Source organism: Chaetodon trifascialis, chromosome 1 (genome assembly GCF_039877785.1).
Source record: "Chaetodon trifascialis isolate fChaTrf1 chromosome 1, fChaTrf1.hap1, whole genome shotgun sequence".
Classification (NCBI taxonomy): domain Eukaryota; kingdom Metazoa; phylum Chordata; class Actinopteri; order Chaetodontiformes; family Chaetodontidae; genus Chaetodon; species Chaetodon trifascialis.
This window is the reverse complement of record NC_092056.1, coordinates 23,585,537-23,609,016: the sequence shown is the minus strand read 5'-3', so window position 1 is coordinate 23,609,016 and position 23,480 is coordinate 23,585,537. Positions and strand designations below refer to the sequence as shown.

The window sequence follows — 23,480 nt, the reverse complement described above, 5'->3', positions numbered from 1 at the left end:
CGCTTGCCGCAGGCCAACAGTTAATATAGCACTTCACCTCTACCCCTTTACACCCCTGGGCTCAAAGCGCACATCCTAGCTGACGCAAGCGCCCAAGCCCCTCAGCAGGACGCCATGACAGATGAGTCTGACGTAAGGTTGTTTAAAGGTTGTAGACAATATTAATTATTCAGCACTGCCAAACAATGGGGCTGTCTTTGTCAGGAGGAGTGCGCCGCTAGTTGAGCTTGCAACACCTGCCAGTTTGCCGCATAGCGCCACAGGATTACCAAGCATAGGCCCCCATCACAACGACAAGGCAGGTTTATTTAGGAAACCTTGGTGCTATTTATAAAAGAGCAGGTGTGTGTGTTTGTATGTGTGAATGTTTAAGTAAGGGGGGGGGCTCTCTGAGACTCAACCCTACCCTACCTGGCACTCACAATGATCGATGTGGCCATTTGTTTGGAGTTGCCCACGAGAGCAGAACACCCACTTAAATGATGTATTGTTGGCGGAGTTATTTATGATGGCGGCCCACTTTGGCGCTTGGTGGGTGCATATTGCGCAGGTCGTGTTTGACATGGACGACCGAGGAGTGAACAAGCCTGAGACGCGCGGGCAGCCTGACCTGAGCAGTGCCTTGTGGGCCTTTCCTTTAAAAGTGCTAAACAGCATGCTAGCACCGGCTGAGGTGCCACAGATATTGTGCAATGTGGTGCAAAGGGGTGGGGGGTGGGGGGGGGGGAGTGGAGGTTGACACTTGTCAGGAGAGGTGGGCGGGTCTGACGATGATGAAGCAGAACGTCTGCCATCTGAGTATGAGTGTTTGGGGATGGGGCGGGATGTGGAGTTGAAGTCGGGGTTGATGGGAGACAGAGACAGAAATGAAGAAAACTGAAGTTCCCACCTGTTTGTTAAGCATGGTCCCTCTCGCTGTCTCTTTTTAATCTTACCTCCTGTCTTAGGTGGCGCAGGGGGTGTAGTCTAACATAGCATCGCCACACGGCCCCCGTGCGCATGTTTGGCTTTGAAATGCTAATCCCAGATGCAAACGTCTTGTCTCATTTAAAGCCACTGTGCCACTTCCCAGGTGGGTGTGTGACAGAGTGCCCTGAGGGACCCCCTCTAATGATGCTAGTCCCCCCACAGTAAATATTGAAGGGAGGGACAAGGTTTTCCCACATGTTCTGGCAGAAAATAAAGCATGTGCAAGCAGGTGTGTGTGACCTTGCAGTGTCCTGTTTTCAGGCCACAATCTCTCCCCAGGCTCTCGGGTCTTTGCTTGGCTTTGAAACACCTTTCCTGCGGGCCTTGTGGTGGCAATATCACTATAATCTTATAAATCACTTCTCAACGTGTAGTTTTGCCAGCAGACCTTCGCAGTGTGTAGCTTTACTTCTAAGTCCTGTTTTTACCTGTTAAAACTGTTTTTAATTCATGCGAGACTTTTCTATAAGGATTTATTTAAGGGCCGTAAAATAATTTGTAAGTTTCTTTGGAAAATGCCACAAGTAAAATCTTCTAAAAGTGAAGGTGTTTCACTTGTTCTTGTTATTTTTTGAAGATTTAATTGATTGATTCAACTGTAATTTAATGACACTAGTCACAGTGATGTAAGGGAGCACTTCTCCAGGGGTATTAAGACAAGAAGACCGCTTTTAGCACTTTTATGTGGCCTGTGAGGGGAGAAAAAGAATTGAACATTACTGCTTTATGGATATAGATAGAAATTAAAATTTATACAGCAGTCTGTGCATGTACAGTATAAGCTATCTTGTGTATGACTACTCTGGCAAGTGTGTGATGAGTGTAAATTGCGTGCCCGGTTACCCACAGACAGCTGGGGGGACCAGTTCTCCTGGCTGATGTGTGGAGAGACCGGGAAAGGTAAACAGAGGACGGCAGAGTGGGATCGATCCCACTCTCATCAGCTCCCACCTCAGGGCCCCGGCCCGGAAATTGATTGGGCCCGCTCAGGGAATACCGTGAAGGTGTGGAAAAAAACGGGCCTCGTTAAATGGGAAAAAAGGGGGCTACTTGGCTTTAGCTCCAGAGTTGCGATGGTGGGCGGCCGGCCGACTAATGTGGGGCTAATGTTTAGTTAGTGTGTCCATCACCTGGAGAGATGACAGCGACTGCCGCAGGGGAGCCACTAGCTCCCCTCTCGCTCCCCCATGCCGTCTCAGAGAAAAACTAGCCCTAACAACCACTCTCTCTTTCACACACACTTTCGATCTGTCTGCCTGGATAGGTGGCATTTAGTCAGAGTTCCCCTCTTGGTAACTCTCAGCTGGGTGGCCAGACTCCAAATGCCACATAGCCAGCACTCCTCAGTAGCTTTAGATGGCCTGCTTTGTGGCTGCCACTGGCCTGCGCAGTGGGGGACAGGCAGCCATGTCAGCTCAAAGTGGAGACACAGGTTGGTTTCTTCTCACTAAAGGACAGGCAGACAATCAGAGAGATGGAAGGAGGGACTGACAGAGAGAAAAGGACGTCCGATATCGGCGCTCTGCGGCTTTGTTGTGTGTTTGAGCTGTAGTGATCGAAGGGGAGTGGATTTGGAGAGTGTTGAAGGGACCATAAAGGATGACATTTCTTTGAAGGGTGGGTTGTATGGAGTGACTGAGAGGCTGCTGAGCAGTGCCACTGGCTGTGTATTCTCCCTGACATGCCCCAGTCCTTGCATGTCATCCCCGCTGTGATCAGAGCCTTTTGGAAGCAAATGCCAGGATGATTCTGTGCACAGCTTCTACCCAAGGCAGACCTCGCTCAAGTTGATGGTGCAAATATTTCTTGCCCTTTGTTTTAACTTGCTTGGGATGCTGGACGGTAGGTAACTTGTTTCATACAGAGCGACGACCACTTGCAGATTTCAACAATTGCAGCACAGTATTTTCAGCTCAGCGCTCGTACTTTTTCACGGCACTTTTATTAGCAAGATTAGGAAGTCAGCGCTTGATTTGAGTTCAGAACTGCAGTATGTTTTAGCCCCCCGATCCAGCGTCGCAGGGGTAGGGGTTGTCCGAAGCTACTCAAGCATCCCACAAGCAATTCTCACAGAGTGTACTGGCCCCTTAAAGTTGAAGGTAGACTTGAAGGTTTTATAATGAAGAACAGTTTTTTATTTCCATGAAACTTCATGCCACCCAGATTGTGTTCGCTGGCAATCTTTTGTCCCAGTGCAGAATATTTTGTGCTCACACTGCAATAAAAAATGTCAGAGGAAGGATGTGAGGATGGATGCTAAGCACTTGACGTCAACCCCAGAGACTGGCGTTCATGTCCCATCTCATGTTTCAAGTTATTGACAGCATTGACTCCTCAGTGCTTAACCAAGACCTCAAAACCAAGAGGTGATTTGTGTCACGGTCCATCAAAATGTATTAACCAGTGATGGATGTTAGAGTAAGTTGGATGAGTGGATGAACAGTTTAACCAAAAACCTATTTGAATGGAATAAATGAAACAATAAATACAAGCATGTATTTTTCCTAAAAAACACATGGCGTTTTCATTTCATGAGACTTTTTGGGGAGAACTCACCCGCTTAAACCTTGAATGTTGAGTTTGCAGCTCGACAAAAGGTCTGTTGTGTACAGAACATGGGCTAATGCTCTGTTAGAAGAACAATAAACAAAATAGTTTTCAGAAACGGAACAATAGCTCTCTCAGTCCCATTTGATATGCGACTCCTTTGCATGCGAGCGCTTTTTGTGTTGTACAGTTGTCTGCGTCAAAATGAAATGGAGCGTGCATTGTTTCGGGTGGATGATGCTTTGTAGGACGATTTGGGGGAGGGCAACCCGCAGCATCTCGCACTTACGTTGGCAGCAATTGGGGCAATCTTTGACATACACACTCACATTGCCAATTGTATGCACAGACAAAGCCACTCACACACACACCTATGTAGGGAGATACACTGCTCCACATACAGGTACAAACACACAAACATACGCATGGAAAGACACACTTAGAAATAGATAGGCTACACCTGGCTACATGAAGCATCCTTGCGAGGATTAAATCAGCACTTCAAAAGAGCAGGAAACAAAAACACTCCCAGCGGAGGAGAGGGGAGCGGCTCAGCAGCCGAGACTGTCATCTCCAGACGGAGCGAGGGAGTGGGAGAGATGGGGAAGGAGGGAGGAGAATGAGGAGAGGAGGAAGAGGGCGGAGTTTTCAGGTGTGCTGACTGGAAGGTGTGTGTGCATAGGCATACGCACGTACGTGTGTGGATGTACTGCGTGCCTGTTTGTCTTGATGTCTGTGTTTGTTAAGGGTGTGACTGCACTCATAGAGATGCCCAACACTTGCACTGTTTGCACACTCTTTTTTCACACGTGTAATTAAAACATCGTGTCTTGACTGTGTTGTTTCAGAGAGCTCATAAAACAAGATTTAATGCACTTGTTAATTGACATAAAAAAATGTGCAACTCTTCAAAACAGTGAATACATTTCTGAGGGAAAATATAATTTTCTCTATGCCTAAAATCATGTACAATTTTGATAACAAAAAGAAATATACTTGGACAGAATAAAGCCAGTCCTCTGTATTTAAGTATGATGGCAAATGAAAAGTATTTCATTAAAAAATGAAATATTTACTAGCTGACAGGTACTCTAAGAAATTGACTCACTGCAAAATTAAAATGTGATGCTATTTCTACAGGAGGGAAAGGGGTGGGGGGTGTGGGGGTTGTGGGGGGGTGCTTGTTCCACATTCTAAAGTTATAGTATGCATTTTTTTTTTTACTTTTTTTTTGTTCAAAGTTGACAAACCGTCAGAAAAAAACCCATATAATAATAATGGTAATCATAGTAATAATGAGAATTGTGATAATAGTGTGATTATAAAGTACATTTTCTAAGTATATAAAAGGTGTTTCCTCTATGTTGAATAAAATATAAAACTGTAGCATCTGTTTGAATCCTGTGTGCGTGCGTGTGTGTGCGTTTGCGTGTGTGTCTGCAGGTGGAGTTCGAGTGGCTGCGGCAGTACTGGTTTCAGGGCCAGCGCTACGCCCGATTCTGCAGCTGGTGGACCAGGCCGATGGAGCAGCTGGAGAAAGACTGGAGGCTCATGGAGACGATGGTAAGGCCGCTCAGACATGCTGCTGGTCACATGGTCTGTCTGCTTCCTCAGCCTGCGTGCTTTACTGAGCTCAGCGTCACTCACATGAATCCTTCAATACTTTAATGTGCTGGCCGTTTCTTTAGCAGGAAACTATTTTTTTCCCCACAAGGTCAGGTTAGCAGACACACTATCCTCAGTCTGGGGCTTTACATTGACGTCATTGCTTTTTTAGAAAATAGACAAAAACATGGACCTCAATAGGTTTTTGTGATACACAAAGCTGTTTCTTAGAATATAGAAAAATGCATTTACTGGCCCTGTATTTAATAGAACATTGTAGGTAAATGTAATGCATTGTAAATAAAAATATAATTATAGTAATAATAATAATCATCATCACCACCATTTTTATAGCACTTCCCCAAAATATGAGCAGCTTCTTGACATTTGCAGTCAGAGTTTCACCTCTCTAAATACTCTACATGCCTCTGCTTGTGCTTCTTACACAAACTACTGAAGTGATCTGCTGTCCAATAATGCCTCTCACTTGGGGAGGGTGTGTTTAAAATCATATGATGGATTGTCTAACTTCTCCCCGTGGTGCATTATTAAGGATGCGTCATGTGTTTAATCGCAGCCTCACTGAAGTTTTACTAGAGAGGAACGTGGGCACGCAGCTATTAGTTAGACACCACTGTAAAGGAAGCGCACTTAGTAATGTCAGACTCATAATTAAGTCACCTTAGTCACAGCTCTGTACTGTACACATGTGCTGCACACGCACACGCACGCGCACACACACACACACACACACACACACACACACACACACACACACACACACACACACACACACACACACACACATACAGCAGTGTGGATGTACAGCTCACAAACACACACACAGATACATGTACATGTTGGTCTTGCTTTCTCTCCCCACAGGTTCTATGCAGTCCCTCTCTCATAGCTAGATTTCAAAGAGTTGTGTGTGTGTGTGTGTGTGTGTGTGTGTGTGTGTCATGTATGTACGTGTGTGTTTAACATCCAGATACCAGAAGCAGCAGGGGGCACTCTTGTATCACTGTAGCAGCAGCGGAGGGAGCGAAAGAACTGTGCTCCTCTTTTCCTCGCTGCTCCCTCTCTCTCTTTCTCTCTCTCTGTCTGTGTCTCTTTATGTCTCTCACCCACTCCTGCTGTCTCTGGGAGCTCTCTGTCTCTGTCAGTGTCGAGCGCTGAGCAGTAATCACATCTAATGCTCAGGCGGGGATAAAGACAGGGGCTGGAGGAGAACAGTACTGCTGCTGCCGACGCTGCTCGCCTCCACTCATAGTCTCTCTCCCTCCCTCTCTCTCACTTAGTGGAACAGCCTGGCAGAGGGTGGGTGGGTGGGTGGGGGGGTTAGTAGACAGGGGCTAAACTCATCTAGAGCTCCACCTCTGGGCCCAGATGAAGTGTGTGATATGGACCTGTATTTAGAAAAGGGCATCGCTGAAATGTGAGGTCTTTCTCTCTCTCTGCTGCTGTGTCTCTGTCTCTAATGGGCAAGCAAACCATATCCACAGTGTGTGTGTGTGTGTGTGTGTGTGTGTGTGTGTGTGTGTGTGTGTGTGTGTCTGTCACAAGTGTGGGTTTATGCCATGCAGGAGAAACTTAGCACCACTTAACACAGTTCAGCAAATTAAATGTTAGACCCTTTTGAGCGAAAAAAGTTAAGTCAATGATTAAAGGAAATTAAAAATCAAAAAAATCTATTGATATATTTTTTAAATAAAATTAGATGTAATATTTATTTATTTTTGTGCATCTCAAATGATTCTCAATGTTCATTTTACAGTTGAAATTCTTTGACTAAATTTCATGCAATCACGTGTGTGTCAGATCACACAAAAGAAAGTATATCTGCTGCAGAGACGCGAACCTTTGCAAAACTAATACACTGGCGAATGCATAAATGTAATCACTCTCCATTGTGATGAAAGACAACATTATTGCTCTCGCAAGCAATATTTACATACATGCATCGACCTCTGATATGCTGATGAAAAGCACTCCATAGATGTGACTTATAGATTTTCCTTTTGGAGGTTTTGATAGCTGTGGCTTTTCTGCAGTTAGATTAAAACGTATTTCTGGAAATTACTTTGAGTTATTTGAATTATGTGCTTTCCCCCTTACATTCCTTTATTGCATATATTTTACATTTTGAAGCTGGCAATTGACAGTATAGTGTAATTTAGTGAAATACAAGTGACCTACTGTGTGCTGATGCTGTTTGCCATTTTATTTATTTAGATTTTTCTGTTCATGCCTGCAGAGCATATTTTAATACGGCATTATTTTTGTCAAATTTGATATCACCATGGGTATTTTAAAATAACAAATATATGCCTCTTTAAATAGGGTTTATAAATTGACACTGTCTTGTTTTAGACACGGCGCTGTAGCAATAAAACTGCGTATTGTTTTATCCTGCTAAAATAGCTATACAAACAGCCAGCCTTCCTCTCTTTATTGTCATATTTAGCACACAGTGTTGTGGGATGTGCTGGGCTATGTATGCGTTTGTTAGTCCGTATGAAGAATATTGCAATATGGGGAGACTAGCTCCTGTTTATGGATACTGTCTCTCCCTGGGGCTCCCTCTCTGCTCCTCAGCCTGTTGTCATGCAAATGCTCATCCTTCCATTTGAATGACATTCTGATAAAATACATAAATAAATAAATAAAGACACAAAACAAGTCCACTTGCTTGCTTGCCTCTTTTTGGTACCTCATGAATTCATGTGGTTTCTTGATAGAAACAAAGAGATGTGCTGCTTGTGGAGGCACGTGTACGTGAATGTACAGTAAAAGTGTGTCTACGAGTGTGTGTGTGTGTGTGTGTGTGTGTGTGTGTGGGGGGGGGGTTAGTTTATGTAAGGTAAAGGTTGTTTCTGGAGGGTGGAAGAAGGACATTAACTTAAAGGTTTTACATTCCCCTGTGATCCAGGGTGCTAAAGTCCATTTAGACCTGCCTCGCTCGCAGCTTTGTGCTCCCTCAGGACTCTGCTATCATGGCTATCACACAATAGTGACATTTCCTTAAACTAGCAACAATGAATAGCTTCCGTCTGACTGACAATAGACGGAGAGTCTTGGCTTTATGCAGAATATTTTAAATACCGGTGTGGTATTTTTTATCTTTCCTCTTTTCACTGTGGGGGAGAAGCGACAGCGATGAGCCCACGAGCACATCTCGCCTTTTTTCTCCTGTCCTGCGCCTGGGTGTTTGTGTGTCTGTGTGTGTGTGTGTGTGCGCGTGCCATTGATGTTAATGTATGCACTTGGCATGACTTTAATTGATTTAGCAGCTCTGCTTGCACAGTACAGCTTTTCCCCTAATTTGTCACTTTCCTGACTTCTGTGGCTGCTCATCTCACAACTTCAAAAGCCACCGTGGATGCAAAGAGATTTCAATGCGCCGCGTCTCTCTCTCTCTCTCTCTCTCTCTCTCTCTCTCTCTCTCTCTCTCTCTCTCTCCCTCTCTCCCTCTCCCCCCTCTCTCTTGCTCTCTCTCTCTTAATGTTCTTTCTTTCTCTTGTTCTCTCCCTCTCTCGCGCCCGCCATCTCGCCACATCTCTGTCTCCCTCTCACACTTTCTCCCTCATTTGACAGCAGAACGAGCCTTGTAGATGGAAATCTTTTCAACACATATCAAGGAAATTAATCTACTTTCATAATAAATGGGATCCACTCAGTTGAATACATTTGTATACTTCAAGATGTACAAAACAGGAAGTGGTATTGGGGCCACGTCTTCCTCTCCTCCATTCACCCCGCCTGTCACTCCCTGTTTTCCCGACAGTTTGGTCACACACACGTACGCTCTCTCTTTTTCTTCCTCATTGTGCAACAAAATTTACCTCCTCTGATTTGCAATAGAGGCTGACTTTTGCACGCATGCGTGTGCCTGTGTATGTGCAGGGATGCGCTTAGTGACCATTTCATCTTCTCCCCTCACTTTAATCACTGTCTTCGGAAACAATATGGGCTGCTGAGGAGGGTCGCACTGCAATCATAGACAGCCTGGCCCGGTCGCCATCGATAGCTGATTAGGTTATTGACCTGGCATGTGGAGGGTGGGCGTTGAGGAGTGGCTGGGGAGGGAGGCGTGGGGAGCAGTGAACTGTAGGTAGAGTATGTAGAGACAGACACAGAGAGGGGGAGGATGTAAAAAAAAGAGAGAGAGAGAGACTGGTTTTGTGTGTTGGGGAGGAGGGGTGGGGGGTCAATGTAAATGTTATTGCTGTGTGAGCTCATTTGATCAAAGTCCTGGAAAGGTTAAGCGAATCCAATCTGGTTTTGTATGGCAGAGTGGAGACACAGGCGCTAGGGAAGAAACCCCCAGGACGGAGAATGGATTATCATATTGGCGCTGGAGTAGCAGGGGCCTCCGACGGACAGTTTACCCTGCCCGTAATGCGTTTAGACAGCAATTGGCCTTAATAACCTTTATTGACTTCAGCGGGTCAGTGCCAAGAATCTAATTATCAAAGTGTATCAATTTCATTGGAGTTTAGAGTTGCACCGCTCACAATAATTATTTTAAGGTCGGGCCGGGGCAATTAATCCCCTCTCCACTTATTTGATGGCTTTGTAAAACATTATAAATGTTATGGTTTCTGTTGTGCGTTTCGCCGTAAATAATTTCAGGGAGCAATTTTTTGTAATGTATTATTTGGAGAGCTTGCCGTGCTGGTCCAGCTGAGGGGAAAAGGCAGCATATTTCGAAAAGCTAGAGGCCACAGCTGAATCATGTTGCAGATGTTTACCAGCAGTAATTTTTCTCTTTCGCTCGCCGTTTTACTCGCACAGTCGGGCAGAGTTTTATACCCACTTTATATGCACACATGGAAGCCAGATTAATTATAAGTGTGAACTAAGCAATAAACTGTTTAAAGACCATTTATATTGCTCATTATGAAGCCATTTATTATCTCTTACATTAAATCACAGTGTGTTTATGCGTCATATTGTTTTGCATTTTAAGCTCTATACTGTGCAAATAGGCTTATACATTTATTATACTCCAATTCTTTGTGGTTCTTACCCATAAATACTGTATGTGTGTGTGTGTGTGTGTGTCTGGTTTGTTTGTATGTGTTTCTGTTCATGTGTGTGTGTGTGTGCGCGCGGCATGTCCGCACTCTGAATGAAAGAAGTATATGTGCTGCTGCACAGTAGTTTATCCTTCATTGACAGTCAATACGTGCTGTTTCCTGGATAGTAGCAGCTGTTTTTCCTTATCGCACAACATAGACTAGAGGCCTAATCCACACGTTCATTATTGCACGGCCTTGTTTACCCGCGCCTCTATATTAGGTTGCTTGCTTTGCCCTATTTAGACGGAGCGGTATAAAAAAGAAATTACTCAAAGATTATTGTTATTATTCATTTAAAGACGAAATATATGGCTGATAATACATTTTACATCACGCAGCAGCTTGTGTTTGGAAATATAAAATGAAAAGAAGCAGGAAGAGACAGAGAGAGAGAGAGAGAGAGGGGAGAAAATGTAGCGGTGCAAAGGTATTTGCAATTCTCTTTGAAGTCCCTATTCAACAGGGTAAGCTGAATTTTCGGCAGTGCCTGATAGTGTTCTGCGTAAATGCTTAAACCCCTTTAGAGAATTTTCATGGGCAGATACGCGGTGGCTTGAAGGGAGCGTTTATGTTACCTGGAGCCAATGCAGCCCGCAGCTTTGTACCTAAAGATGTACACTAGTAGTGAATGGAATCCCACAGAGGTTTGTCTATGACAGAATCTCACTGCAACATCGCTGCAAGCCGGAGCGGGGAAAGAAAGAGCTATGAGCAGATTTAACCCTGTCACTTCTCAGCTGGCGTCGCACTTACGCTTTTCTATACATGGATGTATGAAACAGATAAAGAGTACTGCTGCCGTTGGTCTCTGCTTTATGTTGTATTGGTATAATATTCAGTGATAGTCTGAATGTTACATAGTGGAATAAAAGTTTCACATGTGTGCACAGAGGCACGCACGCGCATTTGCCAATCATAACTGCTTTTATTATCGGAGTTCATGGTGTTTTAACATTAGTAAGCAAAACCTGACACCAGCTCATCTCCTCTTCTTTGTTCCTCATGCAGCACTTTCTCATTTAAAATGATTAAAAGCGATTCCTCATGTACGCGTGTGATTATTTCTCAATAACAGGATGTAGCGGCGTGTCCTGGAAGCTCAGGTGTTGAGAGCTGTTTCATTTTCATTCCAACGAGACTCAGACCTGAGCGAACTTGTTTCGGGCTTGTGGGTGACTGGATTTGGAATGTATTAGAGGAACTTTGTCACTGAATTTATGTCGCAATGTGGAAACCGCAAACAAAACAATGCCATTGTTTTACGTCAACGCCGTTTCTGAAAGAAAATGAGCTCATCGAAAACCCCCTCGTTTTTTTTGTCTTTGTACCCGTGGCTGTCAGCTGCAGTATGGAGTACACCTCATCTTTACAATGAGGGGGCGGGGAATTTTATTGACAGCGGTTTGGATAATTTATTTTGTTTGTCTGTGAATTGTGATGTTGACAGTGTTTTTACTGTATCAGCAGGCTTTGAAGGCGGCTTGTCTCGTCTTCTTAGAAAACAAATGAGCACTTTACAGAGACTGATCTGCCTTATCCGCTTAGCAGCTTCCTCAATCCCCGCATTTATTTATTTACTCACTTATTTACTTACTTATTCATTTACTTACCTCTGTTTGGATTTGGTTTGGTCCCCCCATAGCCACCCCCTCCTCTTCCTCTCCCTCTCCTCATCCTTGGCCTCGATCAGCAAGATAAGCCTTCAGAGGAGGGGAGATAACATCCATTAAAGTGGTAAAGAGGAATTATGGGGCAGCCCAGATTAATCACTGCTCAGCTTAATCGCATTCAGTGCGGACGGCGGGGTTGGCTGCAGGGCCCAGCTTTTTCCTGTGTCATACCAACAGAGGGAGAGATGTAAGGAAGGAGCGAGTGTGTTTGTGTGTGCGTTGAAAAGTGCCTAGATGGGGGAGAAAGTCGAAAAAGATGAAAGCGAGATTTCAGAGCATCTCGTAGCAAAGCCCGCCCCTCTCATAGCAGACTGGAGACATAACCACTAACCGCTTGATATATAATTATTCCAGCACTTTGATCCAGGTGTAATTGTTTACGCTCACAGACAGTTGTGTCAAAGTGGTGGAGTAAAATAAATTACCCCAGGCACAAGAAAACACATTGATTTGTCACTAAAAGCAAAGAAAAAAACTTAAAATCTTTTCAGTTTATGTCGTTTCAGTGCAACGTTAATCTTATGGCGTATTGAATACATGCTTATCACTGGTTCAATATTTCTCATGTTCAGAACTAGCAGTGTACACATTGAGACTGTAGCGCTGAGCTCTATAAGCCAGAGGGAATAAAAATAGAGGCCTCATACTCTGACATATGTGCAGACACTTTGATTAACATCATTTGAATCTGGATCCTCATCAGGTGCTGTGCTTGATATCCATATTATTGTTTACCTGCATGTCAACTCAGATTAATTTCCCATTTATATGTTCAATCCTGATTCACAGTCACAGTCTCAGATGGCTTCATGTCACCCACACAGAGTGAAAAAAATAGATTAAAACTCATTAATGAACATGAAAACAGCCCAGCCCAACTATAGATCCTCAAAGTGAAACTCCACCCCAAAACTTAATTAGGGTCAAAAATAGAACATACCAACGTTCTACAGGTTCTAACAGGGAGAACAAAGGCAGCCAATTATCTGGCATTGAAATCAATTACAACAGAATAAATAAATGATATATGCTATAACAAAAAAAAAAGCCAGATATCACTCCATCACAAAATGACGCTTTCAGTCTTTTCATCGCTGAGGAAGCTTTAGGCATAAGGTCTCCACTGTTAAGAAAATGTGATATATAATCAGCAAACACTAACTACCTAATGCCTTGGTACTCCGCTAATTCTTCAAAATCATCGGAGCAGCTATCGTGTCGAGGTTTTTAAGTACATAAAGCCTCCTTTGAAAACAATGAGTGGAGAGAATAGAGTGATCCTGGTGGGAAGACAGTGTAAAATTGTCTGATTCGCTTGAAGTACCGCAAAGAAAAGGAGGAAATATGGGAAAAGATTGTTGATGATGATTGTATCATTTTTTGGGGGAGGTGGAGGAGGTTTAGGGAGGTGGAACAGCGGGGAAAAAAACAAGGAAAAGGAGGATGTGGCATTTTCAGAGGTGAGGGGAATCAAGACATACCGTAAGGGTAAAGATTTAAGTTAGAATCAGAGCACGCGAGAGAAAGTAAACCAGAAAGAAATGAAAAGCTGACGCTGTAAACAAGTGGGTGTGAGTACAGTCAGGAGGAAGTGCGAGTCCTGGGAGCATTCTGGGAAGTTCCATGCCTTGTTTTCTTTTGTTTGTGCACCTTTCAAAATGAGGCGTGTACAGTATGAAGAGGATAACCCAACAGAGATCAAACCAAAGATATGTGTTCTCTGGTCCAATGTGAAGCCTGAAAGGGAAATCCCAGTTTTTACAACCAGGTCTGCTTTTGTAGCTGTGACCATCAGTCCTATCAGTCACCAACTGTCAAGATCCCAACACTGGTAGCAACACCTCTACAATGGAATACCATTGGACAAGAAACTAGTTCAATCACTTGAAACACACCCACAGCACTCAGATCACACAGGTGATCTTCATTTCACTAATTGTGAGACTATTGGCAACAATTTGATGGACCTCTATTGAATTAGACCATTAAATTAAAAAGGGGGTGAATAATTATGCAAACAATCATATTTCTTTATATATTTTTATTTCATTGACATTACTTTGTAGAAGTCTGTTTTCACTTTGACATTAAAGAGTTTTTTCCAATAAATTTTTGTGTTAAAAAAGCCTAATTGTTTTGACCATGATTGATTTATGAATGCAATAAAAGGGGAAAACATCCAAGGGGGTGAATACTTATGATAGACACTGTAGCACCATGATACTGTATGTTATTTTTGATTAGCACTTTAACTGGAAAGTGCACATATAGCAAACAGGAAATTGCGTTTCACTCAGGAGTGACATTTCTGCACGTGCAGGTCTCAGCAGGTGTCAGCGCGCAGTAGTGCACAAGAAGCAAAGAGCAGGTCCAACTTTGCTTCTCACAAATATCTCGTGAACTTTCGGGCTGTACCGCACTGGCAAAGCTGAGAGTCCTTCCAGGTAGTGAATCGCCTCCGCCCTCCTATCCTTCCCCTGCAGATGGAGCGATCTGATGGGTGGTGTTAAATGGGTGAGATGTAGGACAATGTAATTAACGCCAGTCCTTTAGCGGGCCCCGCCTCGCTCCGCTGGGAGCGCCCGATATAGCGCTCATTAATTCCTATTTGTGTGTAATGAGAGGGTCATGTTGGATGTAATAAATGGCTCTTTTATTTGGGCGAGAGCTGCGGGGCGGCATCCTTCCCTGGCTAACAGTCTCATAAACACCCTTTAGCCGCTCTCATCAGCCTCCCTTGGTGGGAAGCGATCACATGTACACACATAACACCAAAGTGGGTAAATGTATAGAAAATCAGGTGTGTTTAGAAACACTTGAGTAACTCTACCATACTCATATACATATACATATACGTGTATGATTGGAAATTAATGCTTTACATTTTAAGGGCCACTTGAATGTTTGTCCATGACTTTCTTCACTTCTAAACCTTGTGTATATCCTCAGCGTTGCTGGTAACTTCCCATGCATTTGTCGAGCATACAGTAGTAAATGTAAAAACTCAGTGTCAGATTGAAGTAGATGACACCTTACAGAGTATGTGTGATAAGCCAGGTATCTGTAACTGCTTCATGATGTGCTCCATTGTTTATTACTGTGTAGCTGCATAGGTTGGAGAGAATTGTTTAAGGCAACAAGGCCGCCTCTCTAATTACAGCCAAGCTAAAGGGAAGCAGCAGGTTAAACACACTCTCTGTCTGTTGTCACATGCTGTAGTGTACAGTGCTTTGAATGACTTGAAGTAGAATGATGCCGCATAAAAATGCACTGATCACCCCAAAGTAAATGGTTTTAAATCAAGCAAATTGTTGAGCTGTGATGAGTGAAATCCAAAATAATATCACAAACCAATTAAGTTGGTGTTGATGTTAAAAGATTTTCCCTCCCCTTTGACTCCAGGTTTATCCATAAACCCCAAGTTTGTCTATTGCTGATAGTGCACATGCCTTATGGCCTTTAATAGAGTAAACAGTATTTCCAGAGTAGGGAAACTACAATTTTGGAGATCCTAATCTTTTCTTCTTTAGACGCAGTGATTCCTTTTCACTGTATCTCTATAGATAATTCTCATTTGATGTCAGACCAGACATATAAGAGGGCATGTTTAGTTTCGCAACAGCAGCTTCCAGCCAGATGCAGAAATTGAGGAATCACTGCACTTCAGAGTTCTTGTAGTCAATCAAAACTTTGTCAACGGCACATTTCAGCCCCTGCAGGCATATTCCCCCTCTAAAACAAATTCCTCTCTGCAAGCATGTCTAGATGGATGGAAACCCTTTTTATTGGTTTAGCATTTTTGAGGACCTGAAGTATGGTGCAGTGTGTGTTACACTGTAACTCCAGGGCTTAGAAAGGCTGGCTTCAGCCCCAGTCAGCAAAAAGCTTTTTACTGGCAGGAGAGCGAGGTGCAGATCACAATCTGCTATCTCGCTAGAATCTAGACTCAGCTTTCATATACTGAAAGAGAATAAGGGGGTTTTAACAGAGCAGAAGGTGCTTGAGTGTCACGCTCATCGCAAACATCTCTGTCCAGCTCTGTCTTCATTGTCCTGAATTAGTCAAAGCGCCTCTCAAAGCTTTCTTGTGATGGATGGATGATGCATTCTTGCCAGACTAGTGACATGTGTGTGTGTGTGTGTGTGTGTGTGTGTGTGTGTCCCAGCCTGCCGGAGAGCTCATTCAGACTAAGAACTATGTGGTTTAGCCATTAAGGCCCGACTGGATCCACACTCCTTATCATGAGACAGAGACAAAAGCCTTGCTAGAAGCAGGCCGGTGAGATTTTATGTGATATTTGTGGTCCCATTGGACTACAACCAAACAACAGATTTGCCTTTTCTTCTAGCTACCAAAAGGGTGCACGACAAAAGGCTGTGAGTTCTGCTTCATTTGCCCCGGTGGAAAGCATATGTCCTTCCATCCCGCTTGTATATTCTGCCCAGAAGATGGACTGCCGTTGGGGCCATAGAAAGCATCCCTGCCCACTTGACTGTGTTACAATGCCTTCAAACAAAATCACTTGTCAGGGGTCTTCCCTTTTTGGGAGTGTCTCTACCCTCCCACCACCCCCACCCCATTGTCACTTCAAACATGTTACTCTGATGTTTCAGACACATTTTTCTAATGTTTTACACTCCATATAATCTGCTGTGTATAGCAAAGCCCATTTCACTGGCTGACATAATTGATGGTGCCTGCGACCCTGCAAGGGTCAATCTGGCAGAAAGGCCTTGGTTTCTGTCACCATGGAGATGGCGAGAACACACCCACACACCCACGGATACACACACATAGAGTAAACTTAGGGATCTGTAGATGTCCTTAAGTATTGTGTTTTATTGTTGAAACATCTAGATATGATTTTGGTACAATCTTTTTTGAGATCCTTGCAGAAATTCTAAAATCTGAGTATCCACTCAGTGGCCCCTTTATTAGGTACACCTGTACAATCTAATGGAATCCATTACAACAGCCCCACCACAACATCTTCATCTTCACAAAGCACATAATGATCTGTTGTGGTGGCATTGTCAGAAACATGTAAATTAATTTGTAAATTTATTACTGAGGGCATTGTTAAAGGTGGCGATGTTCTGGAACACATTATGTTCAGAGGTGTTTCTGATTTTTTGTCCTTCCCATTCATGACATGGGCCACCAATAACTGTCCTCAGTGTTAAAACATATTTTATGGTTGGAATGTTGCAACAAACCCCTTAAGTCAATCATCTTTAAGTTTCATTTGCAAGAACTGCTTAAAGTTTTGCACGGATAATTCAAAACACACACACACACACGCGCACACACACACACACACACACGCACGCACGCACGCACGCACGCACACACACACACACACACACACACACACACACACACACACACACACACACACACACACACACACACACACACACACACACATTCAAAGAAAAGACTTTCTTGAGAAAGTTTGTGGCGCTTCAAAGTCTGGGTGACCAGCAGTGTTGACGACCTATCACTCTTCCCCGACACACGCACACACACGCACACACACATACATTATCAGCCAATCTTACGTAATGGAAACTGAACAAATTTAATTTCAGATATAGTTCAATTTTGAACCACCTGCAATCATGTGACAGCAGGCAGACGGCAGGAAAACACACACACACACACACACACACACACACACACACACACACACACACACACACACACACACACACACACACTTTTTATGACTTCAAGTGTGATGTCACAGAAAAGTGAATGTGGTCTGGGCTTATTTCTTTCTGGGCTAATATAATTTTTCCACCGGTGGAGAGTCCCCCCCAAGAGCAAAGTAACTTGGCGATGGCATACAGCAAACACACACAGATCCCTTGTCCAGACTGGAACTGGCCCTGGCAGGATCACAGCTCCCTAGTTGTTTATATCAGTGAGCAGAAGCTATCCATTACCCCGAGCAAGGTGCCTGATGCCTTTTTCCACCAGTGGTCAAAGTGATATTAGTTTCTTGTATTAGAGGCGAGAGGGAGATGGAGGCAGCGACAGTCTGCCAAACTCCCACTCCCAAGGCCTATGAAATCACAAGTCAGAGCAGCTGAGCTCAAACTGTGGCAAAAGTCACCGGAGTGTCTGACAATTTGGGGAAAAGGGTTAAACCTTAAAGCTCGGGAAATCTCGCTAATGTGCTAGCCATGTTGGGACGTAAGAGGAAGACGAGTTAGGGAGGAGTGACAGTAAACGGATATGCATATGTTATCGCTCTGGTCTGAAATTTGGTTTCTTTGTCCTGGATATTAGAGTATTGCCCAAAACGATTCACCTGGTGTTATTCTCAGGTTTAAATCTGTCCTTTAGTTGATGGCTACAATGAAAACCAGCAGAGGTGTGAGTAATCTTACTGGGACCGGGTTTCTGAAAACTCTTTATCTCTGTTTGATGAAGTTGATTTGCTTGCATGATTCTTGCAATTTTAAGTCGCTTTGGATAAGACCTTTCCTTCCTTTCATCACAGGAGGTATTTAATCTCAAACTGCTACACAGAGGATAAATTTGCCATGATACAAATTTTAAAAACATATAGTACAGAGTGAAGTCCCTTTGGGTAAGCCCCCGATACTATGCAGGTCACCCATCTGGAGAAGGCTATCAGTTGAAAGGTGGATTTTTCCCAAAACACAGCTCTCTTATTGTAGTCTTTATAGGCTTAGATTGGCACCTTAATTCAGTAAATGTATTTTTTTAATATAGAAGGGATTTTGTGGAGTTTTTAAGTGCTTGCATGCCATCACTATGAGTTAAAGCCCCCAGTGGTGGCTCAACAGTCACAAACAGGAGGATGGATTACTCCTAAGGGCCATGCCTGCCTCCATATGGGCACACAGACGTGTTGGCACACAGAGAGACAGGAGAGTCTCCTGGCCTGTTGCTGAGCCTGTTACATGTGCTAGTGGCAGGGAGACAGGCGTGGAAGTTGGCAGTCTGACAGACAGAGGTACACTTAGGAGTGGAGGCACCATGGTGGCAAATTAACACCAGCCACCAGTCAAAACCCGGGTAATGTTTGGTGTTACTGGTGAGTTTGTTCACCACCTACCTTTTTAGGTAATCACCCATCATTTGGATGGTCTATTCTGGTCTAGAAATCACTGGTGTCTGTTAAAATAGTTAAAAAGGCAGGCAAATTTGGGGATTTTTAGTTTTTGTGGCCTGCAGACATAAAATGTTTCCTATATAATAGAGTGCCAGTGAGCTTAAGAGTGCTATGGGTCCCCTGAAAGTCCTGGTCTGAAGTCAGCTAAGGCATTTCATGGGGTGTTAACAGTTTCTCAGACACTCTGGTGGTCAGCTAGTAGCTCTGTTTTATGGAGTGTAAACCTTCAGTTCTGCATGCATCTTTTTTTAACCCTCCTCCTTTTGAGCACTTCTGAGCTATTACGTTGAGTCCTGACAGCTATTCTGTGAAGTTTTAAAGGATGTACACCGTATTGCACTGTGTGCAGCAACAAACAATCTTGCCATTGTATTATTCTGTGTTGAGTGAGTGACATGTTGTTATGTGATGGAATAGACAGATGCTTGTTGGTGTTAAGATACAGTTCTGGCTCGAGGTGTTAGTGAGCCGCCCCAGGCTGCCCTCCAGCCAGCCTTCGTTTGGAACACTATCATCACTCCAACTCTCCACCAACCAAAATATCACCTCGGCCTGGCTGCATGTTTGTTTACGCTTCTACACAGGGCCGGAAATGTTTATTCTGTCTGTAGTAAAATAGACATGGTTGAGTTTGGGATCTGGGGACTGGGGTTGGAGGTGCCCAGGTCCTCCTTGTCCTCTTGTTCACCTCAAGATGTGGCTTGGGTCAGCGGGACATCTGTGGTCAGCATCAGGCTTAGAGGGGTGGAGGCTGAGGATAGCTACTGTCATCAAGAGGTAAATAGAAGGAAAGAGGGGGCTGATCAGTGCTAACACAGGCCCAGAGATAAAGGGCTGTGGTCTGGCCTTGGCTTTCTGAGGCCTTTGCTTGACCAGTAAACGGCCTGCAGATCAGCCTCTGGCTAAACCTGAAGGCCTCTCTCAACACTGGGTCTTCCAAACACAAGATGCTTCTGGCACATTCATTGGTAGGAGGCTTGGTAGCACACATTCACATTTTTAGATGCACACCTATTCTCAAAAAAATTAGCTGAGAACAAACACAAAAAGAGGCTTTTGCATACACACCCACCAAATGCACGTGTTTAATGGAAGAGTGAGTAGACCTCAGTGTGTGGGGTGGAGTTAGGATCTATTTTGGTGACGCTGATGTTGTTGCATTCTTGAATGCATTGGCCATCAATATATATGCAACAAGGTGTTGATGTGCAAACATGATGGACAGTTGGTGTCCTTATTTTGTTTTCGCACAGTTAGAATAAACTCATTAGTCTGCGCCGTCTTTCCCTCTCTGCTGCTCGTTCTGTTCCCAGGCCAGCATTGGGAGGAGCTGAAGTGAGCTCAGAAACACGTCGGTGCAGGTTTCAGATCAGCTACGAATCGCTTGCTCTTCAGAGCTGTGCTTGAAACGCTGAAACTGTGCTACACGGCCAGCATGGCAATTTGATGTCAACTGCCTGAGATGGTGATACGGTCTGAATGCACTTTCTGGCACTTTCTTAGCCTGACACTCATCCGAGGAGGACAGGGTTTGATCCAAAGCAAAAGGTACAGTTTCCATAGGGAGTACAGCCATCCCTGCTTCCTCCTGGTCACCGTAATCTTTGGTGTCCTCTCCGAGTCAGGTGTAATCAGTCACACACTGCTGTATGTTTTGACACCTATCCTGTGTGGTGTGGAGGAAGTAAGCATATTACTCTGTCTGCAAATCACACTTCTCTCCTTTGGAAATACACACACAGACAATCAAACCCGTCTTTACGTGAAGTAAGACAGACAGGTGGATTGTCAGAAATGGATTAAAAAAGGGGAGAGGAGAAGATATGAAGGTTCCCTTACATTGTGAGTTTTTTTTTTTTTTGAAAAGAGGGTTTGGATGACTGGGGAGGCGAGTGACTGTTAATGGGAAGAAATGAGCGCGCTTTACTGGTGGATGTGACAGGAAGAGACTGTTCTTAACAAGGCGTCAGAGTCAGTCAGAGTTACAGATCCATCACTTCTCAGAGGCTGGGAGAAGGAGGGGGGGAGACATTTAAGGATATTCAGAGAGGGAGAGAGTCTGTGAAGGGTAGAGAAGAAGAGGGAGAAAGAGGGATTTGACTGTGGCTGACAGCACTGCATTTAATTTGGGCTGCCAGATCCTTTTTCATTTGACTCCCTCTCAACCAGCTTAGAGGCTGCGGAGGACTTGGAGGCGAAGGTTTGCCAGGATGTCTCAGATTAGCACTGATGTGCCACGTCACACTTTAAGCCGGCCTGTAATTCATGTTCAACAGGGGGATACTCACACATTACACTGTGCTGTGCAGGACGTGATTAATTGACTCACACTCTAATATTGGGTGTAATTTGCCCATCCTCTGATGTGAAACTGACTTTATACTAGACTTACTGTATGTCGCCGTCCTAGGGATGTTATACTGCAGTCTCGGCTCAGAGCCGTGTAATTTCTAAACTGAGGATAGAAGCACAGGGGGGAATTGCTTCAGGTAGTCTTTCCACTCGATTCCACGCACTTTAATGATAAGGGGAAGATTTGATAGAGCCAAGTTTTGCTGTATTTTACTCAAGGATTTAGTGGGTGGTAAACCAGCCAATATCATTTTAGCCCTCTTTTAAGAAGACACTTTTCTTTTGTATTGCAAATGGTAGTAACAATAATTGAAGATAGAGTTGGGTTTTTCTCAGGGTCCAGGTCACTCTACCATTTATGCATCTTTTCATTTAGTTCTGCTTGATGCATTACTTTCTACTTCCATTTCTCTTTTCCAGACTAAGCTCTACCTGGCTACAGTGGAGGAGGAAGGCCAAGCAGGGGAGGGAAGGAGGGAGATGGCAGAAACCCTGCTGTCTGCCTTGACAGACAGACACCAGCAAAGGCAGACATGGAGAGACAGGTAACACAATGAACCACCGACTGCGTTCCTTCCATTGCTCCTCGATAAATGAATCCCTGACATTTGTGCAAGACACTCTATCGAGCATGAGCACTGTCTCATATTCAAAATGAGAAGACTCACTCCAAACTTGTTTTGGAAATGACTATTCTGCTGAATATTTAAGAGTTACAACCAAGTGTAATAGCTCATTTGGCTCGGAAGGACCAAAGCTGTTGATAAGTGGACTAATAGCCTCATTTAAAACAGTGAGGACGTGTATGAGGTAACAACTCCGATCACACTGACAAGCGAAATAATTGTGGATCATCACCTTAGTCCTGCTGCAGTTTCATTCAGTGTGCATGGACAGTGATTCCCTCTGAAGAGCGCCTGTGAATTCCACAGATATACACTGGTGTAGTTTGTGTTCGTCTGTGGTCTTCGGGCCTGGCAGCTATCACAGCTATCACAACGACACGTGTGTCTTGGATAAGCCCAGTCACTTCCTTCCTTCCAGATAAGGGCAGGGAGGCCGTGGATTAGAACACTGGCCATTCATTCAGATAAAGGAGGGCCTCACACACACACACACACACACACACACACACACACACACAAACAGTGTTATTTTAACTGTTCACTCTCTCAGTCACTCCCGCCCTCAGCACTAGCAAGGACACACACAAACATTGGCATGCATGTATACACTAGATCTGCCTTCACATATGTTTCACTGCTTATTGTTTCTATCAACAGATTTGACCTCAGGGTATCTCTCACACACGCACACACACACACACACACACACACACACACACACACACACACACACACACACACACACACACCTTGGACCAGACATGATCCAGAGCCTAGACAAAGTGCCAGGGGCAGAATTCACACTCGAAATTCCTGAAAGCAACATCTTTTCTTTTGAAAGAAATACGTTAACTTCCCGCAGTGTTGTTGCCCTCATCTTTCCACGGCGCCCCTCTGTTTCGAGTTGTCCCCCCTAGTTGACCCTCAGCTATGCCCCATCCAGATGACCCTTGTAAACAGGCTGTTTCCACACACCTTGCTTTGCTGTGTCAACGCCCACCGCCTCACAACTCTGATGTAGGGCCTGCTCTGATAGTGCATTCCAACTGCAGGTGCTGAAAGCTAGAAACCATCCCGCCACAACCGCCCCCTGCCTAGCATCGGCACTGTCGCCCACCATCCCGGCTCCCCCACCACCCACAATGCAATGTTACCACCTTCTGACCATGTCTCAGCGTAGACTTAGCACAGCCCAGCCTAAAGATCTTGACGCCCAGTATCAGACCAGGACAGGAAATGCTCAGCTCTTGTTGGCGGGGCAGACGGACGTTTACTCTATCTGCAGTGAAAGACTGATTAGATTAGTTTTGGAGGAGGGCAAGCGTCCCACACAATATGTTTGAACTCCAGCTGCTCCTGATACCTCCTCTTCCCTTTACACACTTAAAATGTCTATCCCTAACCCCTACCACCCTTACTTACAAAAAAGCCAGGGGTCATCCTGTCAAGTGGCTGTCAACAGATCTCATTTACACAAAAC

The 23,480-nt window shown here is 44.3% G+C and overlaps 1 protein-coding gene across 1 annotated transcript in view; it reads left to right on the top strand.

The window, feature by feature from the left end:
- Positions 1-23,480, top strand: part of fto (FTO alpha-ketoglutarate dependent dioxygenase) — a 117,273-nt gene that overhangs the window by 30,490 nt on the left and 63,303 nt on the right. The window contains exons 7-8 of the mRNA XM_070958856.1: positions 4,960-5,079; positions 21,795-21,919. Of these exons, the coding sequence (XP_070814957.1) occupies positions 4,960-5,079; positions 21,795-21,919 (245 nt within the window). The remainder of the gene's footprint in view (positions 1-4,959; positions 5,080-21,794; positions 21,920-23,480) is intronic.